Source organism: Camarhynchus parvulus, chromosome 4 (genome assembly GCF_901933205.1).
Source record: "Camarhynchus parvulus chromosome 4, STF_HiC, whole genome shotgun sequence".
Taxonomy (NCBI): Eukaryota; Metazoa; Chordata; class Aves; order Passeriformes; family Thraupidae; genus Camarhynchus; species Camarhynchus parvulus.
Genome location: NC_044574.1, coordinates 51,749,132 through 51,761,397, shown reverse-complemented (window position 1 = coordinate 51,761,397; position 12,266 = coordinate 51,749,132). Strand labels below are relative to the sequence as shown.

Below are 12,266 nucleotides of genomic sequence, written 5' to 3'. Positions count from 1 at the left end.
ATTTGATTCAGAAAAATGCCACTTTTGTCCCAGCCTGTCCAGAAGGGTTGGGGCTCCCAGGTGTGCTCTATGTTGGGCTCTGCTGTCTGAAAGTTAATGATGAAACTCTGCTGACTTTGGACACTGGGGTTTCCTGAATTTGTGTGAAATTATTGGTTAATTTCAGATACAAGAGGTGCTCCTGATTTACCTACATACTGCTTGGGACCTGCAACTCAAATCCTCAAGTGGTATGCATGTAATCGTAAATTCTGCTCATAAAGCCACAATATCACCTCTAGTGTTGTTGGGAACAGTGTGAAAAAGTGTAAATTTAGGAAGGAGCACTGTCTCTCTGTCCTATGGCAGTACCATGCATCACAGCTGATCTGTGGATCTGGGAGGCAGCTTTGGAAGCACGGGCAGTTAGAAAGACACATTTCCCAGGATGGGCAGGGCAGAGCTGTCCCAGTGGAGGGGAGCACACCAAAGCCTGCTCACTTCTTCTGCAGACTCCACAGGCTGTCCCTGCTCTTGCTTTTGGCTTGTGGCAATGAAAGCAAGACAAAAATTAAGTCCAGGGTGTTCATGGGGCCATGAAGTACTGAATTTTTTATAAAGCTTAGTAACTATCATTTTTCAAGTAATTTTCTAAAAGAGGGCTGGAATGTGGGTAGTGCACAGGAACCAATGTACCTTGAAAGTACATTTCTTTGTTTTAATAAGGCTGGCGGTGTACCGTGACTCGCCATAACGAATTAATTTGGTGTTTACCATAACAGCACTGAGCTTAATGAACTCATCATATTTATGCAACTGTCTGTAGATGTTCTCTTGTCATTTGGGATTCATAAATAAGTACTAATACTTTTATCGCCTCTTTCTCCTGAGCAGAAAAGTTCTTCACAGTGAAAGGCCATTAAAGCTCACTTCTATTTTTCTGTATAAAAAGTAAGCAGAAGATCTTTAATAACTTGATTTTTATCTTTATGTAGGTTTCTGAATTGTTAGTATGTACTCCGCAAAGCTGTTCAGCTTGAACAAAACTATTGTAGAGCCATCCTTATCAAATTCCAACAGTCATATAATAAATAGAGTAATATCTCATTTTACTGCAGATGCCATTTCATTTAAGGTTACCCTTCTGCATTTGAAAGAGAGTATCCATCTAAGTTCAACAGATTTAAGTAAAAATGAGTTCTCTAAATTGAACGAAGTGATACTAATTTGTGGCATCCAAGTGATGATTGCTACATCTTTGGAGGGTAATTGTTTGTTGCTGAACAAAACAAAAGGTCAGCTGCTTTCTCTCTTTTAATATTGTTTGAAATGCAAATCCTTAATGCTGAACAGCAGCTCTGGTTTACTACTGCTTCTTCTGTCATCTCTGGAAGGCAAGATGCTTATCCTTGTTTCTGTGCACTGCCTTCCTGCTGACAGCAGTGTGGTGCCAAGCCCTGCTGAAGGGCACATCAGAAGGCGGCCACCTGCCTGCCCTCCTGGGCCTCCCTGGCTGAAATCTGGGCTGAAATCTGCTCAGAGTCCCTGCCACAAAGCAGGCTTTGCAGCTGGACCCACGGGCACTCTTTTGCTGGGTTAAGTGGTGGGAATGGGTGCAAAGGGAGCGCTGCTTCGTCTAATCTGGCAGCATTTGGCTGGCACACAACATTTCCTCTCATGGAGCCCATGACTGGCAGCTCATTAAAAAGCTGGCTTAAAAAAAATATCCACAGAGAAAAACAGAAAATGGTCTCTTCAGAACCAAAAATTCTCACAGATATCGAGATCTCTAGTCAAAGGCAGGACTGGTTTATCTGTATATGTAGATATAATGATCTCTTCTTCCACGTGTTTTGCTCATTTTGCAAGTTCTCCCAACATTGCTTCATCCACTCAGGAGCAGGCACTGGCAGTGCTGCCCTCTTACTTTCACCTCAGGGCAATGACTTTTGCCCTACACCTTCCCACCATCCTTTTTATGGCTGAAATATGATGCTATAAATCTTATAAATATGATTTATGGCATTAAGTCAAGGCTTTGAGCATCACTGTGTGTCTCCCACCAGGCCTCAAGGATGAGGGCAAAATATGAAAACTCACCAGGTCTCAGTGAGACAGTGAGGTACCACTGAGAGGGGAGAGGAGATGAAAAGGACTCCAAGAGTCTCCTACTTGCCCCTCTCCATTCCTATTTCCCATTTCCTTCCCCATGAGGAAGCCAGCCACGCCAGGCAGCAGCCATCCCTCTCTGGCACCACAGCCCCGAGCCAGCCTTCCAGGTGGCACCAGTGAGAGCTGCCCTGCTGCCAAGAGAGGAACCTGCTTTGCCAAAACCTAAAGCTTGCTCAGGGAGATGCAACAGGAGCTGGCATCACTCCAGTTATTGCAGTGAAAGATTTAGGCAGTTGCTTCACTGAAGTAAAAAACCCACAGACACTCCTTGTGGGTCCCTACCTGTTCAATTTGATAATTGAGGATGCTTACAAACCAGCTTTTATATCTTGCTTAAAGAGGAGAACCAAATTCTGCAGACTTTATATCAGATTTCTGATAGAAAAGCTCCAGTGAGAAGGTTTTGCCAGAGGAATGATTTTTGCCTAGCCACTGCAGAAGTCACCAGAGGTCTTGTCACTGCCTGATCCCATCTGCAAGCACCGAGTGCTCCCAAAGGTGACCCATGAGAGCCCCCTGGGAGCCAGCACAAGGGCTGGGACCTTGGCTCAGGCTCCTGAGGCAGAGCCCACCAAGGTACTCAACTAAAGCATTTTTATTTTTATTATTTACGGTGTCCCCGCCCCTTCAACAGTGGGCATTCATTACCTTAGCTCTGCAAATCTGCTCTCTGTAGCAGTCTGATCTGCTGACTAGAGCCAAGCACCTCATCCTTAGCACATCCTCTTCCTTATCAGTGCCTGTGGGGAAGTTATCCCTGTGGACAGCATGTTCCTGGTGCAGGAAGCTGATACTCAGTCACCTTTGACATCCCAGAACATGCGTTGGCATTTCCAATATCACTGTAAATGGCCTCTCATATCTCATGCTCACTACTGATAGCTGAGAATGAAATTAGATCAAAAAAGGTGTTGTCACAGAGGTCTCAGTTTCAGAGCATTTGTGACACCTTGCTATCACATTAAGTTGGGGTTTTTTATCTGTGGGTATTTTGGAGGAGTAATTCTATTTTACTGCCAGCAGCAATGTCGTTACCAAGTGGAATCCACTCCTATTCCCATTGATTCATTAGGATTTGTTCACATCCCTGTTAGATTTGGAAAGCACAGGCAGCTTAGTTTTCTGTGTTTATATCCACGAGACGTCACTGGGCACTGTGAATTCAGAGCCAAATCAGTTAAAGTGCACCTCAATAAATTTACGTCATTGCCCTGAAAAATGTAACTCTAACACTTTACTTGCTAAAGAAAAATATATTTAAGACCTGTACTCTGTCCATAAGCAAGTTTTAAAGATCATGTTTTTTGGACAAATCGGATTATTTCAATATATAGGCTTCTTTTGTAAGTTTTTAAGACTATGGTATTTCAAAACATCAGGAACTCGTGCACCCTGCTTATTAATTTCCACTGGCTTATGTCTCACAGTATTACTCTGTACTAATAAGCAGGTTCAAAAGAGCCATTGAGGAAAAAGTTCAGCTGTAAAAATCTGGGACTATGAAGGAGAGGCACTTGCTGGAATTATAGCATTGGAAGATCATTATCATTCAGAGCATTTAGTTAATGCCTTATTACTTTAGTCATTTATTAAATTTGAAAATCAAATAACAAAGTGATTGTAGTGTCTGCCACCCAACAGGTACGTCTGATTAGCGTATCGGGGAAGCCACCAGGAGCTGCGGCAAATCCACGTATTTTTATGGAAAGAGTGCCATCGTGTGGGAGCCTCCTTGCAGCACGCAGGGAGAGCAGCGCCCGTGTGCCGGCGTGCCTGCTTGCAAGGAACCTCCCTTCCTCCTTTGTTTCCCCTGGAATTCCCATAAAAGCGCAATTTTCGTTTCTGAAAATGAGCTACAAAGATAGGAACTTTCATAACTAGGAACATGTTATAAGCGTTAAATCTCCTTAATATGTTAACTATTCTTTTGATTCTGATTTGATAAACAGGTGAATTCTGAAATGGAGTGTTTCTGAAGCCTAACAGAAGCAGGATCTCCCTCTTTCTCTGCATGCCATTAACATAGATATTGCTGCTCTTATCATTTCTCTCAATATATATTGTATCCCTCAACATCTGTTTGCAGCTGCAGTTTTACATGGCTTCTTTATAAGCTTTCCACTTCTTGAGCTCTCCCATGTAATAATACCAATACTATCCCCAATTTCTACTTCCATGTTTTATGTTTTCCTTTAAAGAATTGAACTTATATGTTACATCCATAAAGAAAATTGCCAATAATTACCAGGGGTACAATTAGGGATAAATCTCCATTAAGGAACAAGCCAAAGCTCAGTGTCTTTATGCAAATGCCTTTTGTTAAAAAGATGCCTTGTGTAATCAGGAATTATACTGACAAATTAAGAATCATTTAATTAATGAGAATAGAGCAATCATTTGGATGGTTCATTCTATTCCTGACTGAACAAAAGAGACAAAATCGCCCTGCTCAGGGATTAGAGCCACTGCTGGAAGAAATAAACCCCATGGATGTTGTTCTGTTACTGCCTTGGGAAGATAGTACAGTAATTCCTAAATATAAACTACATATGTTTGGATTAGGCATTGAAAATTAATTTCCTGAACTTATACAAAAGGGTTCTGTTTATGCTGGCTGTCTGCTCCTGCTGACCTCCCAGAATGGAATATTTGGGCCAAAATACTCACCTAAATCCTAGTACAGGATTCCAGGGTAGTGAGATCCAGAATTATGGTGAGTTCTTTCCATAAGGACTGTATGCCATGATCCAGGGTAGGGTATGGACCCTGTTTGCAGTTGCAGAGCACTAATCTGGTCTCCAGTTCAGCCCTTTGTTAGAGCAGGTCAATTTGCCCTGGGTCTTTCCCTCTGGGTCTTTGAATTTCACCGGGGTGGTGATGCCATAAATTCTCTGTTCCATTGTTTGACCTCTCCGATTCTCCTCTTACCTGGTTGGAATTTCTTGTCTTCCAGTTTACCCCAGTTGCATCTCATCCTGTCACTGGGTCTAACCTGAGCTTCTCTACACACTCCCAAGAGGCAGCTGCAGGCAGCAATGGCAGCAGTCCTGCCTGCAGTGCCATCCCTCCAGAGCTCATCTGAACATGAGTGGCTCATAACAGCTATTCAGTCTCTTACAACAAACCAGATTATCCTCCCATCCTTGAGATAGCCCTGCTCCACCAGAAAGCTTCAGGATGAGGCTTTCCTAAGGTGTCTCTGGGTTTGGGAGAAGTCAAAATGTAATCCAGGCAACTCTGACCTTGGATACCTTTCTCCAGAGTGGGACCTTGAGCAATGTACTGTCAGCAGGCACTGCACAGAATTTCTTACAAACTCAAAGCTACATGAACAAGGTGGTTCTGGCATCCCTAAGGACTTGTGTGTCACCTGTGATCTGTCCTTTTAGGACACTCTTCCCTCTGAGACAGCACAGAGGTGTACAAGCTGTTCCCCTCTGAACAGGTCATGATCCCAGCCACCAGGCATAGTACTAGGTGGGAAGTGGGAGCTTCCTCCAGACCTGTGCTGGGTTTTCAGCGACTGCTGGCTGTGTCAAGCCTCCCATTCCTGGCAAGACCACAGCACAAGTAGGTGGCCATTTGGATGTGCCAATTAAGTGGCCTTGTGGACACAAATACCAGCTGAAGCATCATCAGAGACTGAGTCACCTGTGCACAGAGCAGCTGCCCTGCGGGCCCTAGGTACTTTCAAGCTCCCTTTTGAGGCTGATGTAGATCACTGCACTGAGCTGTTGTGGTAGCCCTGAGACAGTGGGACAGCTTTCCTTCCTCCTGCAGCGCACTACAGTCTCTCTGGTAGCAGCATCCCAGACCTCTGCTGGTTTGTGTGCACATGGACTTTTTTGCATGCTGTGTCAAATGATTGCAGTAGTAATTGTTTGCCTTCCAACACTGAAATGAAAAACAAATTCATTACATGAAGGAAAAATTTTCCATTGTTTTATTCTTTTTAGGTGTAATCATTGAATTTTTTATCTTGGATAACCAGGGGCAACCAGCTGTTACTCTAGTCACTTCTGGATGCTTTAAAAAAAAAACTATCTCCTCAGAAATAAATGGAGTAAATATGAAAATATTCTTCCAAACAAAATTCTCATTTCTCAAACATTTCATCCCACAGGAAGTCTAGTTAAATATGTTGTCCTTTTAAGCTGCCCAGGAAATATTTGGCGAGAGGCTGGGTGTGTAGGTCCAAGGACAAGTGAATTCCATAGCAAGGAACCTTCCTGTGGAACCACTTATCATCAGGTTGCATTCTGACATTAAGCAAGACTGCTTTAGGTCATCACTGGCTGCAATAAAATGGCTTTGCTCTCTCTCCAAAGCAGCAAACGTAGGCAACCTGATAAAGATCCGTTTGCAACAATGTTGTGTGTAACGTGGTAACTCTGAAATGCATATGCCTTCTGATTTTTTTAATTGAAATGTCTCTCCTCCAATGATTAGGATGCAAAATATTGTCAGATATCTAATGGACTGTGAAAGTCAGTTGCCCTAGACTAGTAAAAGCCAATTGAGAAAATATAATATATTGAGTAAAGCATTTTCATTGAGTTTGTTAAAAGAAGGAAAGAAAGATTTGAGTGTGCTTTGCCGTATCTGGAGTGGCACATAGATATCCATATGCTCAGCCTAACAGGCAAGCCCAAACCCAAGCTTTCCTTTCTGGCTAAATCAGTCTGTGCAGGTTCATCTGCTGCTTGGCTTTCCAAGACACATGGGGAGGTTGCAGGCAGTCAGATTTACACCCTGCTGCCCCACTTTAACCCCTGCCTCTGTGCTTTCTCCCCAAGGATTTTGGAGCTGCAGCAGAATGGCGACATGGACGTACTGAAGCATAAGTGGTGGCCGAAGAACGGTCAGTGTGATCTTTACTCATCTGTGGATACCAAACAGAAAGGAGGTGCCCTGGACATAAAAAGTTTTGCAGGTGTTTTCTGCATCCTCGCTGCAGGGATTGTCCTATCCTGTTTCATTGCAATGTTGGAAACGTGGTGGAATAAAAGGAAAGGCTCCCGGGTTCCATCAAAAGAGGTATTAGACCCTCCATTTCTCCTGGGGAATTTTCATGCACCCTAAAGATTGTTGCCTTGACTTTATAGCACTAGAGAGGGTGGGGAATCAAATTCAGAGATACTTCATTAGCTTCCTGATTTTTTAACGTAATTGATGTTCCTCAAAATCTTTCCAGCTATTCTTTCTAGAAAAGCTTGAATAAAAATAAATGTATATTGATGATGTATAAATATGCAACTATTCTGAGTAAAACACAATTGTTACTTGTGGAATAGTACATTATTAATACATCAATATTCAGTTCATTGTTCCCATTGGTGACAGCTAATTCTCACTAGGTATCTTGGCTTCTTCTTGAAAAATACGTCCCCTAAGCTCAGTGGCAGAGTCATTTAAAATACATTTGCAAAATTTGCCCCTTACATCAGCTGTTAGCTTCTTGAATAAGCTTGTGTCCATTTTCAGAAACATTAAGCTCTTGAGAGTTCCATGAACTTCAGATCTTTTGATTTCATCTGAAGTCCAGGGAAGCAAGACTACATTAGATTTTTCAGGTTCAAGCCAGACATATTTTTGAAACCTGGTACAGGCTTGCTTCAGAAAATCTTGTACAGATGCCACAGAGAAATATGTTATTTTACACCTGAGATGAGTTTGCTTCTACACCTGCATGTGTAATGCTTTCCTTCCTGTGGTAATCTACCAGTCCCTCTACCAGCCATCTGAGCCTTGTGCAACTTTGCACCAAATTACTTTTATTCATAATTAACTTCTTACCTCTACAAAATGCTAAAAAGAAAATTAGGGCCAAAATGATTTATTAAAATATCCTTGGAAGCAACATCCAAACCTAAACCAAAATGAGAGCATACATGTAGCACTATTAAAAACAGCTTTTTTGTCTCTGTAGCTTAGGCACATCTGTGTAGCTTGTGGGGTATTGATGTTAATTTGTGTGCAGTGGTCTTGCCTTCTCTGCAGTTTCTCCATTGTGTTTATTCCTGCTAATCTAATGCTGTCTAATCAGGCAGGATTAATTACACCGCCTAATTAGACAACATTGGCACTGATGTTAAAATACATTTAATCTTTTCTTGCCTGTTTTAATTCCCAAGCTTTTTTTTTTCTTTTTTCTTTGTTTCTTTTTCTTTTCTTTTTTGTTCAAGATCTGGACCGGACCATTATTAAAAGGAAAAAAAAAAAGGAATCTCTAGAATTTAAATTGGGTTTCTCAGGAATGGAAACCATGTAGTTTCACCTGGTAAATTATTTTAAAACACTAAAATTTACTTGATTGTTGTTTACCCAAATATTTAGAACTTGACACTTGATATTTATCTGGTGCAAAACATGAAAATCAATAACAAAGGAAAAGAAAAACATGCCAACACAGATATTTTACTCAAGTATAAAATTTCCTATTTCAATTTTCAAATGCTGAGAAATTCAAGTGTGTACTTTCCACAAATGGTATAATTTGGCCTCCTTGATCTTTATTATATGGTCATTAGCTTAGCATTTAAACACTCATCTCAACGTTAAATTGAAAAGCTTGGCTCAAAACTGAGTTTAACGTGGACGTACGTGCTGAATGTCCCCATTATCCTGGATGTGGGGGTCATTCAGCAAAGAAATACATCTTAACTAACTTTCTTAAAATTCATTTTAGCTTCCATGAAATCCATTGGCTCTTCCAGGCCACTAGTCCAGAATCGGGGGTCAGATTGGGCCAGTTTGTGGTCAGCAAGCCAACCCTTTTTCCTGGTGGCTGCCATCTTGTGCTCCAGAATGCAAGCATTTATACTGAAAAAAAATTGTCTAATGGTTGCGAAGATAACATTTCGGTCGCGTGCCAGAAGTAACCCATTCACTGATGTCTGCCTGAGTCTGCAGACAGCCTTAAACAGTAGCTCTGAGAGAAGTATGAACCGCCCCAGTAATCTCAATGGGATGTTGACTCTGAAGCCTGATGATAATTTAAATGTGAAAACTGCTGAATATTTCACTACTGATCACACAAGAGAGAAGAGGAAAGATCATATTATGGAGATATGCACAATCTTACTGTGAGTGGGTCTCATTTTGGTGTATCGATTGGGTGGAGATTGGGTTGTGGGCTAAGCATGGGAGATTATCACCGCTTATATCTTTTCACTGGTCTGACCCTAGCCCCAAATGCATCTCTGTAAAAGAAAGAGGACTACTTTGAGTTACTCTTAGAGGCTCAGAAACTATGAAATTCCAATATTTTCCCAATTGGCACTTTAAATTACAAAGTGTTTGTATGTTTGTTTTTTCAAAATTAAAAACAAACAAACAAAAAACAAACCAGAAAAAAAAAAAGGAAAATATTTAGGACTGTCCCTCAGAGACATAGTCATGACTTGCACACGCTAATCGAGCCTCTGTATATTTCTTTAGCTTCTGATGTGGCCCCAGTTCTCCTGCATCCATATGCAGCTCCAAATTTTTTGAGGAGATAGCGTTTGGTGAATGCGTTTGGATTTGATGTCACCTGTGTGGTTGTTATGTGCATCCATGTCTATGTCCACCTGTGAATAAATAATAGACAGAAAGCTACGTCCGAGGAATGAGCACTGCATTTTTTCCTTCCTGTGATGAGCTCAAATCAAAGCCCTTGTGGTCAGTGATCATCCAGTCCCTGGGAGATCCCTGATGCCCTGTTCCCTTCCCCTTTTTCCCTGGTTTGTCTCCCTGTCCCTGCCCTCGGAGGGTGCAGTCCTGGAGGGGAGCTGGCCTCTCAGTCTCCTTCCAGTCGGGCTCTGTGTTCGGCGTGGTGCCAGCGCAAATGTTCAGTGATCCATTCTGCTAAGTAGATGAACTCCTGCAGTTTGTTCTAGGTGTGGACTGAGTGCTTGACTTCATTCCTAGAGAAAGGAGGGATCTCAAGCCCATTCGGTATACTAGGAGTCTTGCCATTGATTCAGGGAGCTCTGGATCAAGCCAGTCAATGAATTTCAGTAATCAAGGCTGGAAGTCATCAGTGCACATCTATCGGCTGCCTAATTATCCTCTGTGAGGTCCTAGAGTGTGAGATATTTCTAGTGGCCTGGAAGAGCCAGTAAATTTCACAGAGATTAAGGTAAATTTTAAGGTTAGTTGAAATTGATTTTTGTTCTGAATGAGCTGCACTACTTAGACTGAGGGAATATCCCTGTCCGTGTGTACTTAATGCTGCTTTGAATTAGGCTTTGCAGTTCAGCAGAAATATGTATGTACAACACAGGTGATTTATTGGGTCACCTAGGGCTTTCTCCTCTTTTTTAACTTCTATGCATTTAAATTCTCAATTATAACAAACAAACCTGTTTAAATGAGTTCTCTGGGAAGAGAGATTTAAGAAGGAAAAGGGACAGAGGTAAGAGAAGCAATGATATATTATAATAAATACATCAGTCTGCCTTCTCTTCTCACCCACAAAAGTATAATTCCATCAGAATAGATGGAATTTCTTCTTTGTAGGTGAGGAGATAATTAATCCCTCTGTTGGCATTGTAATTTAAAATTGCCTGGTGTACTCCTTTCTGTTCGATGTCAATGAGTCACCAGTGCTTGGGGTTTTTTCTCTGTATGTTCAGCTTTTCTATACCACAATTTACATTATAAAGGCAAAAAGGAACCTGAGAAGTTTCTAGCCCTTCCTTAAACCCTGAGAGGATGACAAAGATGGCAACCTGATCCCTCAGAGCCTCCCATGTTGACATCCAAATTTAGTTCTCATTGCGGAGTTGAAGAACTGGCATCATTCCAGGCGTTTGAGATTATGCAGTTTACTTTTATTCAGCTGTTGCTAGTCTAACCCACCTAGCTCTGAGCTTGCCTTTTCCTGAAAAGCTACCAGTGGTGCTTTGAGTTTTGTTGTTTGGATCCAGGGTTTGAAGGTAGCTGTGGTGTAAGGGTCTGCCTCAGTTTGGCTTTGCCCACCTGGCTTCAGGCAGTGGGGGAGCTCACTGGTGACACTCAGGACACCGTCAGCCAAGAGCCAGCTCTAGTCAGTTGTGCCTTGCGCTCCCCAAGCAGTGCTGATCACCCTGTGAAACTTCAGCCCAGCACAAATGGCGATGGTGAGTGGTGCCTCTTGTTTTTCTCATTCCCCAGGACGACAAGGAGATCGACCTGGAGCACCTCCACAGGCGCGTGAACAGCCTCTGCACAGACGACGACAGTCCCCATAAACAGTTCTCCACCTCATCGATTGACTTGACCCCGCTGGACATTGACACTTTACCCACACGTCAGGCACTGGAGCAAATCAGTGACTTCAGGAACACTCACATCACCACAACCACCTTCATACCAGAGCAGATCCAGACTCTGAGCCGCACGCTGTCTGCTAAAGCCGCCTCGGGATTCTCCTTCGGCAGCGTGCCCGAGCACCGAACTGGCCCTTTCAGGCACAGGGCACCCAACGGGGGCTTTTTCAGAAGCCCCATCAAAACAATGTCATCTATTCCTTACCAACCAACTCCCACCCTGGGCCTGAATATCGGTAGCGACCCAGACCGAGGCACCTCCATCTGAGCATCAGAACGAGTTTCTTCACTGTTTCTTATTTAGGACTCCCTTTGCAAGGAGCAGCTGTAATATTGTGGGACTAACATGGATGTAACCTTTCTTCTTTTCCTTATTTTTTGGTTTTGAGGGTTGTGGTTTGGGTTGGGTTTTTTTTTTCTTTTTTAATTTGTTTGAGGGTTATTTTCTCTTCAGGAGTTGTTTTGGGGTTTTTTTTCTTTATTTTATTTAAGAATCAGAACTATTAGTAACAACTCTTCCTCCTCCTCTTCTCTGCTTTCACAGTCTGGTCTCTTCTGCCTCCCCTTATTCTCTTTACTACTTGAATCACTTATTCTTCGGTTTATCACCATGTTAGGTTTTGGTTACTTCAGGCTTTTCATATACTTTAAATATAGGAAGCAAGCAGCGATTCATGCATAGGAAAACCCTGAGGATTACTTTACAGAAGGGCATTTGCTCCTCCTCCCCCACCGCCTTTTTTTACTATAATTGCAATAACTGAAGTATTTTTCATGTACTCTGCTGCATCCAGTCAGCGCTCCACTGCTGTGCGTCCTTTT

The 12,266-nt window shown here is 42.4% G+C and overlaps 1 protein-coding gene across 1 annotated transcript in view; it reads left to right on the top strand.

The window, feature by feature from the left end:
- GRID2 (glutamate ionotropic receptor delta type subunit 2) overlaps positions 1-11,799 on the top strand; it is a 669,086-nt gene extending 657,287 nt beyond the window's left edge. The window contains exons 15-16 of the mRNA XM_030948215.1: positions 6,948-7,188; positions 11,290-11,799. Of these exons, the coding sequence (XP_030804075.1) occupies positions 6,948-7,188; positions 11,290-11,712 (664 nt within the window). The 3' untranslated portion in view covers positions 11,713-11,799. The remainder of the gene's footprint in view (positions 1-6,947; positions 7,189-11,289) is intronic.
- Positions 11,800-12,266: the final 467 nt, after the last annotated feature.